The sequence below is a fragment of the Pristis pectinata genome, chromosome 8 (assembly GCF_009764475.1).
Source record: "Pristis pectinata isolate sPriPec2 chromosome 8, sPriPec2.1.pri, whole genome shotgun sequence".
Classification (NCBI taxonomy): Eukaryota; Metazoa; Chordata; class Chondrichthyes; order Rhinopristiformes; family Pristidae; genus Pristis; species Pristis pectinata.
The window spans coordinates 17936644-17952267 of record NC_067412.1 but is presented as its reverse complement, the minus strand read 5'-3'; the positions used below and the strand labels follow the sequence as shown (position 1 = coordinate 17952267).

General features: G+C 40.4%; 1 protein-coding gene across 1 annotated transcript in view; it reads right to left on the bottom strand.

Moving 5' to 3' along the window:
* LOC127573473 (eukaryotic peptide chain release factor GTP-binding subunit ERF3A) overlaps positions 1 to 15385 on the bottom strand; it is a 35994-nt gene extending 20609 nt beyond the window's left edge. Inside the window, exon 1 of the mRNA XM_052021726.1 lies at positions 14912 to 15385. Within this exon, the coding sequence (XP_051877686.1) occupies positions 14912 to 15107 (196 nt within the window). The 5' untranslated portion in view covers positions 15108 to 15385. The remainder of the gene's footprint in view (positions 1 to 14911) is intronic.
* Between the last annotated feature and the right edge of the window lie 239 nt (positions 15386 to 15624).

Here is a 15624-nt window from a genome sequence, read left to right as displayed (position 1 = left end):
TGGAGAAATCCCCAGGGCCTGACAAGGTGACACCTCGGACCTTGAGGGAGGCTCGTGCAGGGGCCCTGGCAGAGATGTTTGAAATGTCCTTAGCCAGGTGAGGTGCTGAAAGATAGCCAAATGTTCCATTATTAAATAAAGCCTCTAAGAATAACCCAGGAAATTATAGGCCAGTGAGCCTGACATCAGTCGTGGGTAAATTATTGGAAGTTTTCTAAGGGACAAGAAATGCAAGTATTTGGATAGACAGAGCCTGATTAGGAATAGTCAACATGGTTTTGTGCATGGTAGGTCATGTCTAACCAATCTTAAGAGTTTTTGAGAAGGTTACCAAGAAGGTTGATGAGGTAAAGGTGGTGGACGTTGTCTACATGGACTTTAGCAAGGCCATTGACAAGGTCCCACATGAGAGGCTGCTCCAGAAGGTTAAGTCGCTTGGCATTCAGGATGAAGTAGTCAATTGATTCAATGATGGCTTAATGGGAGAAGCCGGAGAATGACAGTAGATGTTGTCTCTGACTGGAGGCCTGTAACCAGTGGTCGGCCTGTTGTTATTTATCATCAGCAAATTTGCGGATGACACCAAGATTGGGGAAGTAGTGGACAGCGAGGAAGTCTATCAAAGCTTGCAGTGTGACCTTTACCAGCTAGGAAAATGGGCTGAAAAATGGCAGATGGAATTTAATGCAGACAAGTGTGATGTATTGCACTTTGGGAGGACAAACCAGGGCAAGACTCAGTGAATGGTAAGACTCAGTGAATGGTAAGGCTCTGAGGTAGGTATGCGGTAGAACAGGGACATGGGAATACAGATCCATCGTTCCTTGAAAGTGGCATCACAGATAGAGTCGTAAAGAAAGCTTTTGACACAGACCTTCATAAATCAGGGCACCGAGTACAGGAGTTGGGATGTTATGTAGAAGTTGCTAGAGAAGCGTATGGAGGAATTTAAAATAGAGGGATATGTGGGAGGAAGGGGTTAGATAGTCTTAGGCGAAGTTTAAAGGTCAGCACAACATTGTGGGCCGAAGGACCTGTATTGTGCTGTACTGTTCTATGAAAAGAGTAGTAGGCCATCAGGCCCTTCAAGCCTGCCATTCCATTTAATATGATTGTGGCTGATCTACATTTGCCTCATATCTTCTGTGCCAGTTCTCCATACCTTACCATGACTCAATCAAATATTTGTCTACCTCTACTTTAAATATTTTTAATGATCCAGCCACCACCACCCACCAGGGCAGAAAATTCGAGGGGTTCACTTTTTGCAAGAAGAAATTTCTATGTACCTCAGCTTTAAATGACTGGTCCCTCATCTTAAAGTTAGTTCTCCATGTACTAGCGTCTACTACTAGTGAAAACCTCCCAACATCTATCCTCTTTGGATCTTATAAGTTTGAATAAGGTCATCCCTCATTCTTCTCATCTCCAAGAAATACAGGCCCAAACTCTTGGTAGGAAACCCTCTCATCCCAGGAATTATCCTGGTGACTCTCCTTTCCACCACCTCCAATGTTACTAAATTTTTTTTTAAAAAGGGGAAAAAATATACACACAGTATTCCAGGTGAGGCCTCACCAACACCTTAATTTTAAACTCCATCCTCTACAATGAAGGTCAAAATGTTGTTTGCCACTTTAATTACTGTTGACCCTGCCTGCTAGCTTTTTGTGATTTATGCATTAGAACATCTAGATCTCTGTACTTGACTCAATTGCACTCTCTCCCCATTTAGAGTACAATCTGCCTTTTGATTTCTCTTATCTAAGTGGATGACCTCACACTTCTCCATATTAAACTCCATCTGCCAGTCTTTTGCCTACTCACTCAATCTATACGCTGTAGCAGATTCATAGCATCCTCATCACAACATGCCCATCCTTCCACCCAATTTTGGGCAAGAAAGACAACTGACATAATGTTTTGTAGAAAAGAGCCATGGTAAAGCAAACTGTTTTAGTCTGGATGACATTAAGCTTCTTGGGTGACCAAGTTAACCCAGGCCATTGTAAGCATTCTATCAAATCTCACTTGAACCCTGTTGCTCAACATTCAAAACCCGAATCTTATTCAGATCCTGCTCTAAGACAGCATGCAACCAAACCCCAGCATAAGTAATAACAAAGTCAGAAGCGAATTTATCTGGCCGCCATGCAGCAGAAATGGAGGCAAGGTGTACAGCATCAAAATACACGCTACTTTTAACATAAACCAGAGAATTAGGATGTCAGCCAGTTGAAACTATAAGTTAGAAAAAGATGTAGTGAAAAGTTTTTGCCAGACACTTAATATCACTTTATCCACAGCTGTCTCACAGCACAAAATAATGTATTGTTTGTCACATAGTACAATGCACCTGTCTTTGTACAACATGTCCTTCAACAATGTTGGCAAAGCCCAAGGAGAAAAAAATTTACGTGCTGGATCATGGGGAATATGTTTGAAAATGCCTGATGTTTTTATCCTCTTAAGACTTGGACAATTTAAACAATTTGTTCACTCTGCATGTGATATTAATGTTATTCGGAACCAGCGAGAAAACTAAAGTGACCAGAAGTCTTTTGACTGTATTGTTTGCCCTTATCCTTTTTGTTTTATTATTGGTACTGTTAAGCCATCAGCTTTAGACATCCTTCATAACCTTCAGTAATTTTATTCCTACCTCTGGTTGCTACGTTATGATTTATTACTGATTGATGATCATGAAATAGCCACTTGTCAATACTGAGCACAACAGCACAGAATGTAGCCCTGTACAAGATGCATCACTTTAAGGGTATAAAGCAGCAGATCCTTTACCTCCCTAGAATTTATTTGGTGCTAATTTGTTCTCAATTTGAGGACTGTAAAAATTGATATTAATTGTTAACATCAACTGCCACCTTCTTTAACAATGTCATTTCTCCCTATGATTGATTTCAAATTCTTTCACACCCCCCCCAACAAACAAAAAAGATCCATAACTTGTATCAATAGTTAGCTTCAAATGAAGACAAATCTCAAGTTCTGAGAGTCACTTTCATCGTTTTAGGTGACTCTCGATGAACTCCTGCAGTAGAGTGAATTGGACAATTGTTCACATGGTGAACCAAGTGCATTTTCTTTCCAAATTCCAATTTTAGCTCTCCACTCTCTTGCATTTACAGACAAGTGGTTGACCACGAAGTGAAAAGCTCAGATCAGACCTACGATCAATTTTTCATTTCACATATGGCTCTCCTATCACCGTTTCCTCGATTTCTCTTGTCAGTCAGCAGCTTCTGAGCTTTTCCCATAAAGGTCGGCAAGGTTTGAAATGAGCACCAGGCAGGCATATTTCAGTACATGCAGGCAATGGATTTGACACATACCACATTCCCAAAGATTTGCAGCTTCATTTTGTATTTCTAATGGATTGTTATATACAAGCACAGGTGGCCAATGTAAGAGTATTGATATAAGTACACAATAAATTGTCTGTACAACTGTATTATGGAGAGTACAATAGGTTGTGCAATGGTCATTAACATTTGATCTGCTTGTCTATAGTTGGTGCTGTTCAATTTAATGGATTAAGTTGTTATGTTCCAAGATTTTGGTTTAAATTTGATGGTGATCTTGTGCAGCCTCGAAGACAAGACTGCATATTTCCTGACAATCTATGTACAATGAAGAGGCATGTAAATAAAATCCACTCTGGCAGACTTGACTGTAACGGGCAAGTAATTCCTCAAAATGAAGTCATTCTTGCACACTTTTCTGTCTTCAGCCAAAAACCAGGGAATTGTGTAAAAATTGGCTTCCTTTTATATAGACCTCCTAGTAACCAACCTTTGATCAAGTACAAGTTTCTTCTCTTGACCCACTTACAACAAAACCCACTGTGATGAAGTAACTAGAATTTTGCACAGAAATACTTCAATTACTTTGGTTTTTATCCCAATCACATCACTTTTGCTGCACTAACCAAACTGTCAAATACATATTGTCCAGCTTTCCATTTCAGGGCAAATTCAAGATAATCCCTAGGGTTTAGCATAGTTGGCTTAATTACACCAAAGATACCTAATTGATAATGCATTTATTTGATTATAGCATCTTAATCTGCCCAATTTAATTAACACATGCATAAATACAGTAAAACAAATGTTATCTGACTACTCAAGAATTCTGATTGAGTGGCATTGGGCTCAACAGGTGATGTTTACTGTGCTCCCCATCCACACTCTGGGGCCCTGGTTCCCTCATTCCCCATCAACTCACCAGGCCACAGCTCCTGCATTCACTTGAAGTGGCAGCTGGCTCTGTTGGCCATGCTCCCTTGAAACTCACTGGGTCTTGCTTCCTGTGTACCCTTTAAACTCACTGGAACATTTACTCTACTCCAAATCTTTTATAAAAAAAAGTGAATTAAGTGTGTTGCAGTGTCAAAAGAACAACATCCAATAGTCCAGAAGATCTGCCAACCTGACAACGTCCCAGAGTTTTACTGCAATGGCGATTTCCAAAGTACTTAACTGGCTGGAAAATACTTGAAGCCAAGGGGTACTACACAAATATCATTCTTTCAGATGAATGATTACAATCTAACAAGCTCCTTTCCAATCTTGTTCCACTCACTAAGATGTCATCTAATCTAGCCTGGACAGATACCTTCTGCTTGAATCACAATGCTGTCTAAATTTCCTTTGAAATGTAACACAATAGTGACTGTTCAAATTGAAACCGATCTTTAAGATGCAAATGACCATTAGAACAGATTTTAGTGGCAGGTTGTTCCACACAAATCTGCACAACACAAGAATAATACCAGTCCCTCAAGCCTACTCTGCCATTCAATATGATGGTTTATCTACATTGGCCTCAACTCCTCTTCTGTGCCAGTTCCCCATAGTCCTCAATTCCTTGATCTTTCAAATAGACATCTAGGTTTACCTTAAATATCTCCAATGATCTGGCCTCCACCACCCTCGGGCAGAGAATTACAGAGATTCATTACCTTCTGAGAGAAGATTTATACCATTAACATACAACCTTGAAAACATTAAATAATCCCCTAAAAATAACAACGTAAAAACAATGCCCTGCATGCTAAAATCTCAACAATAGAAAACATGGGAATATTCAGGTAAGCAACTGTGTGTGGAGAGAAACAGCTGATGTTTCAACTTCATGACCTGAATGGAGTTGAGTTCTGAAAGTTATGGATTCAAAATGTTAATTCACCATTCTCCTGACCTGCTACCTAGCATTTTCTTGTCTTATCCCTAAAGATGACACTTTCACAGAATGAAAAATACATAATTGCAGCATTTAAACACTAAAATGTAGATTTTCAACACACAAAAAGGTATCATGTGAAATGCACATCACAAATTCTAATTACCTTAATTAAGTGCCCAAGAAAACCCAAACACAGAAGATAAACATGTGGTTTAAAACAGACTGAACAGAAACAATATTCATCCATTCAGCCCCCACAGGTCTGTTTTGTAACCAGCCATAAAAATTACAGTGCCACATACAAGTTAAATATGTTGTGAATAAAGAGTGTAGCTTCCCAGAGAAAAATAATTATTACAGTTCAGAGAACAAGTTTGAACCAACTCTCTCCCACAAGTGACAAAATGAAGTTTACATTTCCCAATCCAAAAAGTACAATCCCTGAATTTTGAACACTACAAAAAATTATGAATAATACATCTGCACTTTTCTCACCAATTGTTTGATATTCATGGGTGGAAGTCATTAGCTCCTTGAGGTTTGTCCATCTATTATTTTCTGTTTTTATTTGGAAATTATATTAAATCCAATGAATTCCTCCAAATGCCATTTTAACTTTGACTTTGTTGTTTGTCTTTGTTCTCTTTTCCCACTGGGAAAATGGATATGTACAGTACAACCAGTGATGTGCGCATTTATGGGCCTACTCACGATACTCGTGGAAGTTTTTCCTACCATTTTCACTGTTGCACTGATACTTTGTAAGCCTTTTACTTTTTATAAGTCTTCTAGTCCATTGGCATAACATATTCCACCAGAAATAGTATAACCTTTTCTCTTCATTTGATGTCACTTCCAGCCTATGTATCCTTACTAATACCAAAAATAATTCAACAACCTCTCCCTTCTATACCATTCTTTCATTCATGTATCAATAACCAAAATCTCCCCTTGCCAAATCTGATGACATTGGGAGTATTCTAAATTATAACAGTGAAAAACCTGCTTCAACTTGAACTTAGCTCCACAATATACACTTGCAGATCAACAATCCCATTCTCACCCAACAATGCAGTTATACAAATGTCAAAGCAGCAACTTGTAGCTTCAGTTCAGGATTCTTATGTAACGTTCCACGTTTGAACTGACTAATCAAAGCAAAAGACCATCTGTTCCCAGCAATTATCCCACGGAGGTAATAAATGCAGAAGCAGCATAAAAGAAAAATTACACCATGAGATTGAAACAGAAGGAAAATTTAATGCCTCTGAACACTGTTCAGAGCCAATTCCACCAAGGTCAATATAACAAAGTTGAAAGGAAAACAAATGCCATGAAAATTGATCGACTTATTTATACAATCCTTAAAACAAATGATTTACAAATCACTTGAAGAAAGTTGGTGAAATTACCCGAGGCATTCCAAGTGCACACCAAGTCAGAGGGGGTACTTGAACAGATGGATAAAAGCATGATCAAAGAGAACCTTCAAGGTGCAAATGCAGTTTTGGGGATGTCAAACAATCAGGTCTTGGTAGTTTAATGCATGGAATCCAATGGCAGAGCTAAGGGAAGAGCATCAGGCACAACAGGGTAGAACTTAAAGACCACAGGGTTGGGACAATAGTTTAACAGACCCAAGGAGTTTATGTAGGAGGTGGCAAGATAATCAAAAGGGTGATTTTTTAAAAAAAAACAGCAACCATAGATCAGAAATAATTGTACTTCAGCAAAAACAGGGCTGAAGAGAGCATCTTAATGTGGGATAGAATAAAATGTTTCATGTGCAGTACTACACAGAGGGCAGATGCTCAGCCCACAACCAGGAAATGTATTCATTTGACAAAGTACAACATGGGGAGGATAGAAGCTCATCTCAGAGTTGAATAGAATTCTGAAGCAGCAATCTGGGAAAAGAAATATGGTTGCCAGTAAGTGCACAAAGTTTGATGGTGTGGAACCCAAACTCAGTGTTCAATGGGAGGAAATGAACTATCCCCAAGATGATTTTGGACATCTGTCAATCAGCAAGTTGAGATTAAGTGTAAAAATTGAAGCTGATGCTGTTAACAAATATTTTTTAATGAGCACTTAGCATTTTTTGATGAATAAATCTATTTGCATTGAACAGTCACATTCTCCAAAATCCAATGTCATATTTAACTTGATCCATGAATTGTGGTAAGGCAGCATGAAGGTGCAATGGGATTTGAATCGTAGAGGAGATAGTTTTTGGAATGAACATCCACAGGCCATTAAAGGTAGCAGGACAGGTGGATAACGTGGTTAACAAGATCTTTATGAAACTTGGTTTTGTTGTCAAAGGATCATGCTAAAACTGTCCAAAACAGCAACTAAGTCATATCCAGAGAACCATGCAGTTCTAGTCACCACAATACAGGAAAGCAGTGTAGCAGTAGAGGACATAGAAGAGATTTATAAAGGATGTTGCTTGGACAGGAAAATTAAATTATTGAGAAGATCAATGAGGCTGCGGTACACAAAATTACTAAAGGCCTTAGCTGCCTTAGTAGAGAATTTGATGACTAGGAGATAAAGATTAAACTTAATTGGTAGAAGGAAAAGGGAACTGAATGAAAATTTATTCCACCATAGAGTAATAGGGGCCTGAACACTATCTGAAATGTTGGAGACTCAATGTCCATCTCCATTTCAAGTTAAAACCCAAAGGTGGTCAAATTAAACTTGACCCATGCACTATAAATTTACATGACCTTACCAGTTCAATAGCTTTCTCTCAGCTGCAGCCACTACCATTGGGGCAGCTGACCCCAGCACATTTTCCTGGCCCATCCACCCTGTTCACAGCCACCTGCTAATCGTGGTTCCTTTGTGTTCCCTCCTGACTTGCTAATGAATGGAGCTTCCAACCAAGGATACAGCACGCACATTGCCACCTGGCAAATGAAGTCAAAGGTTGTGATTTTTGCTTTTTTTCTAATATACAAGGAGTCTTCCCAGCATAATGTGACCAGACAGAAGAGAGTTTGATTTAAATTTGTCATTGAAGACCTGAATTAGAAACTTAGTCAGATCCCATCAGGCTTGGGCACACAAGTCTCCAGTGGATGCACAAACCCTTAGCAAATTTAAAAGCCACTTGGTGAGCACTTGAGACTTAACCTACTAAGGTTACAAAGAGCTAGGATGTGGGAGTAACATAAATAGTTTCATTTTTGTCTCCCACCATAAACAATGCACTGAATACCAGCTTTGTGCTTTAAATTTATGTAGTTTCAGGATAGACTTGCTTAACCTACAAGTCTATCCTGAAGCTACAATAGCTTCACTATGTAGGAAATGGATCAGAAACACAGAAGGGCAACTCAAAGAATTATAAATGCAGCAAATTAAAATCAACGTGAAGCCTAGTCTGATTAAAAAAAATGATGTGCTGATGCTGAATCTGAACAGCCAAAGAAAATAGGTACGCCATGCAAGGGGATGCAATGAGAAAGTAAGGAGCTAGGCGATCCAAGAGGACATTGTGTTGTGGATCCAGAACTGGCTTGCCCACAGAAGGCAAAGAGTGGTTGTTGACAGGTTGTATTCTGCATGGAGGTTGGTGACCAGTGGTGTGCCTCAGGGATCCATTCTGGGACCCTAACTCTTTGTGATTTTTATAAATGACCTGGATGAGGAAGTGGAGGGATGGGTTAGTTAGCTTGCTGGTGACACAAAGGTTGGAGGTGTTGTGGATAGTATGGAGGGCTGTCAGAGGTTACAGCAGGACATAGATAGGATGCAAAACTGGGCTGAGAAGTGGCAGATGGAGTTCAACCCAGATAAGTGAAGTGGTTCACTTTGGTAGGTCAAATATGATGGCAGAATATAGTATTAATGGTAAGATTCTTGGCAGTGTGGAGGATCAGAGGGATCTTGGGGTCCAAGTCCATAGGACGCTCAAAGCAGCTGCACAGGTTGACTCTGTGGTGCAGAAAGCATATGGTGTATTGTCCTTCATCAATCGTGGAATTGAATTTAGGAGCCGAGAGGTCATGTTGCAGCCATATAGGACCCTGGTCAGACCCCACTTGGAGTATGGTGCTCAGTTCTGGTCACCCCACTACAGGAAGGATGTGGAAGCCATAGAAAGGGTGTAGAAAAGATTTACAAGGATGTGGCCTGGATTGGGGAGCATGCCTTATGATAACAGGTTGAGTGAACTCAGCCTTTTCTCCTTGGACGACAGAGGATGATAGGTGACCTGATAGAGGTGTATAAGATGATAAGAGGCATTGATCATGTGGATAGTCAGAGGCTTTTTTCCAGGGCTGAAATGGTTGCCACAAGAGGACACAGGTTTAAGGTGCTGGGGAGTAGGTACAGAGGAGATGTCAGGGATGAGTTTTTTTTTTACTCAGAGTGGTGAGTGCGTGGAATGGGCTGCCGGCAATGGTGGTGGAGGTGGATACGATAGGGTCTTTTAAGAGACTTTTGGATAGGAACATGGAGCTCAGAAAAAAGAGGGCTATGGGTATGCCTAGTAATTTCTAAGGTAGGGACATGTTTGGCACAACTTTGTGGGCCGAAGGGCCTGTACTGTGCTGTAGGTTTTATGTTTAACTAAAATGCCCAAATATGTGGCAATTAGACCCATTTTGAAAGCATGTTTTGACTAAGTGCCAGATTGCCATAGCTTACAAACCGTATGCGCATTGTTGGGATTTTTGAAACGAATAATGAAGAGCACTGGTAACTGCATAAAGCAGATTCAATGCTAGCCCCCATACATTTCAATGTTTCACAAGCTGATGTGCTTAAACCTGTATTACAATTCTATTGTTGGAAGTTGCAATGGGACAAGTTGGTAATACACTTCAGCCCTTGAATGCATTCAAAATAAAAATTAGTTTTGTGGAAAAAACACAGATGGCATTTAAAGGGATGGAAAATTTTCCTGTGAAGCACCGAGATATTTTACTACATTAGAGTTACCAAATATCGCACACACAGCTTAAGTGATACTTTGTCCACAAGACCGTTACTAAGACCACACTAGTACACTCTACCTTCTGCCTCAGCATAAATGATAAGATGACATCCCCACTGTCATAAACAAAAAGACCGACTGATACTCTAAGAACACTTTCACATGGTAAGTTATATCTTGCACTACCCACACTTCCAATCCATAAATTCAAATGGCCAACATCTCACTCAGATTAAGCCGAGCATGGGCAGAAGGGCTACTTGCATTGAACCTCAGTCATAATTCCTGGTAACCAACTACAAACTTGCACCAGAAGTCATGAAATAGCTTCATAGAACTTTAACTTTAAGAAATCCTTTCACTTATGCCAGGCCATTTTCAAATTTCCCTTGTCTCACATTTATTGCAACTATTATTACAATACTATTTCCATTTCATTTGCACTACCAGCAATACCTCCACTGAAATCATATTGCCTCATTTCAATTCTCCCTACCATCAAAAGTTAAAAAACCTATGTAAATGCAAATTTAAAGAACATTTTAAAATTACCTTGCTTCTTACAAACTTGTTACAAGGCAGCTGAAATTATATAATCTGAGCTCCAGATCACTGAATTACTTTACAAAATATTCTTGTATTTAGCTTCCACCATTAATTCAGTTGGAATGATTTTAAAATTGTAAATAGGGCAAGTGCAATATGTTCACTTGGTTGAAAAAGAGACCAACAATTTTAGAGAAATTGCTACCATCCAGTGCAGATGTCAATAGTTTCCACTGGCTGAAATAAACAGGGAACAGCTACGGCAAATGTGGCTCTCCAAAGGAAGCATTTTAATAAGTAGAGGGGTAAAAACTTGGCAAAAACTCATGTTTCTTTGCTTGATACATTGTTTGTACAAGACATATCACATGCAAAGATTTTGGATGAGATGTACAGAGAATGGAGAAACAAAGGGGAACAAAGTTGGATGGCTGATCTTTTCCCCTTATATTTATCCTTTTAAGGTGCAAAACATTACTCTGCTTTTTCAAAGTATTACTCCTATATTACTAACATTTTTTAATCAGCTTAAAGTTCTATAAAGCTATCTCATGACTTCTGGTGCAAGTTTGTAGTTGGTTACCAAGAACTATGACTTAGGTTCAATGCAAGTAGCCTTTCTGCCCAAGAATATTGCAAGGTCTGACAGTAATGTTTAACTTTGTTGAGAACTTTGATTCAGTGATAATGAAGGAAATGACAGAAAAGTGGATACGTTTCCAAACATGAGCAGTGTTTAACTTGCATGAAATTTTGCATATCCTTGCTGTCACCATCCTTGTTATTGGTGGGGGGGGGGGGGGGGTGAAGAAAGGGGGAAGAAGAGCAGGGGAGGAGAGAAGAGTAGGGAGCTGCCTATTTGAGAAATACTAAAAACTTTGTGGCAATTTTTTTTAAAGCATTGAGGTGGGGGATTGATGAGCTATCAGATTGAATGCTGTCATGTCATATGTAGCTGGAAATGCAATCACTCAGAAAAGAGGAGAGTATGCCATTATACTTGTGACTTGTTCCTTGTAGATGAACCCTTTCCAGTATGTCAATGAGCATTGAAGTCAGGTGGTTAAGACTATCTAGCTGGAGATGGCAACTTCTTGGTATCACAAGACAACAATGTGACCAAAGGCTTACTTCTGTGATAGTGGGAATTTGTGAAGATGGATCATCCACTCAGTATACGGCTCCAGCCTAGTCTCTTACACTCAAATGCTGGGCACCAGCACCAGTGAGGATAGCAATATTTATAGGAGCATTATACTCCCACGATTTAAAAAGATGACAATATGTAATAGAAAAGCTTTGATCCTCAAGTCCCTGCATCACAATTTGGCAGACTATCTTTCCTGCATTATAGCTTCACCAGATACACATCATATTTATATCCATCTTGGATTATGGATGACCACAATTCTGGTTGCCAATAACTCTGTATACCCGGTTTTAAGCTATTAAAGTTTACTTGGATTTATCCAGCTTGAGACAACACAATGGAGTGTGCTCTCAACTTGTTCTTAGCAGGGACTCTGCTATGATTGCTCTTGCCTAATGTGCCAGGAATTGACACACAAATCTTAAAGATATTGGTGAAGTGGGTTTGGGAGAGGGGGAGTAGTGTTTTCTCTTCCAATGGTATTTATTTACAGCAGGTCAATCTGGTAACTTTTAAGGACAGTATCACCAACCTTGGTGATGGCTAATGAATTCCCAAAAGTACACTTGTTGCTTGCTCTACCCAGTCATTACTCTAAATGGCATTCTATAAAGAGCAATACTAATTCACCAGATGGCAGCAATCAGGAGGTATCCATGCTATATTTGACCTGAGATTTTCAGATGCCACAAGGTCCAAGGTGGTCTAGCAAATAAGAACTGAGCTACCACCTCTCACATTCATCTTGTTTGTAGGCCATTACATACATATTGATCATGGAGTCATCTGCAATTTGAGCTGACAGAAGAGGTTCTGTGAATCTGTCAGGGAGTTACTTGACAACTCTGTTGGACACCTCACTCAGATGTAATCCACTAGAAGCTAAAAAAGGAGGACTTTACATGATTTAAGGGCAGATACAACCATTTGTCTAAATTTGGTGCCAAGAGCTCAGCCACATGGTCCACTGTTTTTCTTATATTATCATAATTGTTTTGAGACAACCAAATGGCATTTTCAACATTTAGTGAAAAGTTACAAGTCAACTATATTGATGTGGGACTAGACTCACAGACTAGATTAGGCAAGGAATTCCCTCCTTTAAGATGAGTTTTTATTTTAATTAATTTAGTAGTTCAATGGTTACCATTGTTACAATGGTTTTTCCATCCATTTTACTTAATTAACTAAATTCTCCTGTGTCATGATAGGATTTCAAAGCTTATATCTGGACCATTAGCCCAAAGATTTACCTTGTTCAAAACCAATCACTAAGTTTTCATCCTTAATGTACATTGACAACACCCAGTACTCTCTGCTTACAGTTGCCCCACATTGTAGATCAAAGCATTCTATTTCAACTCCATCTCAAACACGCACCCAAGGTGCTGCCTCCCTCTCCCAGACCATATGCAACATGCTCTCATTTGATAATGGCTGCAGGGCCTCAGATCTGTGCCATGATCAAGATGACCATTTTCCTTCCATTGTAGAAATGCCCCTTCCTTTGCTCGTTTGCTGCTGAAACACAGCACTCTTCAGGTTGATCTTTCTTAATCCCTTCTTTAACCCAAGATTATCTACAACTACTACCCATTTCTAAAACTGTATCAATTTGCAATTACCATCGTTATGCCTACTGGCTGACAAACTGACTCCTGGTTAATCAATGACTCGATTTCAAAATTCTCCTCAGTCACAAAATCCATCTATGGCCTTGCCCTCCCTAGCTCTAATCTTCCATGGCACTCTGAAATTACATGTGGTCCTGAAATGATGTCATGCCAGTTTTGGTGGCCTCCCTTCAGCTACCAAAACTCTTTGAAATCTTTTCCATAACTCTTCAACATCTTTCCTCCATGTCACTCCTTATAACCATTCTTTGACCAAATTTTCGGTAAACTACCCTAACATGTCGTAACTCACTGTCAGTTTATTAGTGTTCTGAAGTTTCTTAGTATGTCAGCTGTGTTAATGGTACTATACGAATACAAGTTGCTATTGAAGTGTTGTTTCTGGCAAAATAAAATTCAGCCTTTAGATTTAGTTTGGGCTATCGCATTGCATTTTTGATTACTATAACAGACTAGCCACTAGAATTGTCATAACTGTAGCACAAATACATACCGTCTAATAAATCCATGTGCATTAAATGCAAGCTGTTTGTAGCATGATGTCTTCAAAAAGTGCTGAAAGTAGCCAATATGACAATTACCGTACAGTACTCCTAAAGGGCATACCAGCATGCATCTTAGCAGTGGTTGCATATTATAAAGTGTTGATTCAACAGCTAATAATTCCACCCCATGCGAATTTGAGCTAAATAAATGAAAAGGTTTCTGAAAAGTGCATTAATGAAGTAAAACCATTATTCCATAAATGCTGAACAAAGTTTATTCCGCTTTGAAATTTTCAAAGAACCATTTAGAATAAATGGATTCATAAATGAAAATAAACGAAATACCCCCCCAAGGTTTTTTTTTATAATTCAACACTTTAGCACTCACTTATATAAAGAAATATGCGCTTCCGTCATTATTTCGAAAATGAACAGAAACCTCACATCTAGACGAAGTGCAAACATACGATCTATTCAGATGGAGGCCGGTTTCCAACATTTGGGCCTCAAGCCTTTGTAACAGATGTCCCGACGACCATATGGAACGCTTCATGAGAAATACATACACACACCATGAGAAGCGTTAATGCTTAAAACTGGCGTTAAACACCAATTGCCTTTAAAGTATTGAGGCCTGAAGTTGACATGGGTTGTAAAACGGCCCATTTGAAGCTTTCTACCTCTTCTTGTTCGACACAATCAGCCGAACTTCGATGCAGCGGTATCTTGGACACGATGGAACTCAGACGATCAGCCTCTTTCCGCCTCGGAGCCACCCAATCTTCCTTCACCCACCCCATCACCAAAACCCTGCCGTTATGGACAAATGAACAAAGGCCCCAAGTTGCCCTACCGTTGCCGCACACACTTTCCTCCCAGTGCTCTACCTTCTCCCCCCACCCCTCCCCCGAATATACATAAAAAAATAAATTTTTATTACCTTCTGGCGACTCGGCGGCCTCATCCGAGCCCCTCAGGAACGAGGGGACGAATTCTGCTGCGTGGACATTGGGAACGAACGGCTTGGCGTTCACATTGAGCTTAGAGAAAGAGGAGTTCATCTGGGCCTCGACATCCGTGTCGGCCGCCAGCTCCCAGGAATCAGGGGCGTAATCCGCCACGTCTTTCGAATCCATGGCCGCACTGAGAATGTTACTGGATTTAAAAATAACGTGTCTTTTCTCCTCTCCTCGCTTGTCTCTGTCTCCCTCCCTCCGAGGCTGTCGGTGGGCGCGTCTGCCGGAGGCCTCAGACCAGGGCTATGGCTCCGCCGGTAACAAGCCGATAGCCGCCTCAGCTCAGCTCGGTCCTCGTGTGTATCCCGAAAGGGCTGACGTCCACTTACGTGAGAGACTGGAGATAAACGACGGCTTCTGCGCAAGTGCGACGGGCAGGGACGCCCATTGTGCGAACTGTAGTTTCAACCGTGGCAAACTCTCGCCGCGCTTCCGTGGGGCGGAACTACATTGACCAGAGACGCCCGCGGCAGGTCGACTCGCACCCCGGATGTGTGACCCCCCCCTGCCGCTTGGCTGTCGAGTGCCGATCCCGTTAGGTCGAGTTGGAAGAATCAGCGGTATTTTCGCGGGGCGGTGGGGAAGAGGGTCGGACGAGAAATACGACGGCGTGAGGCTTTCATGGTCACTTTCTCTG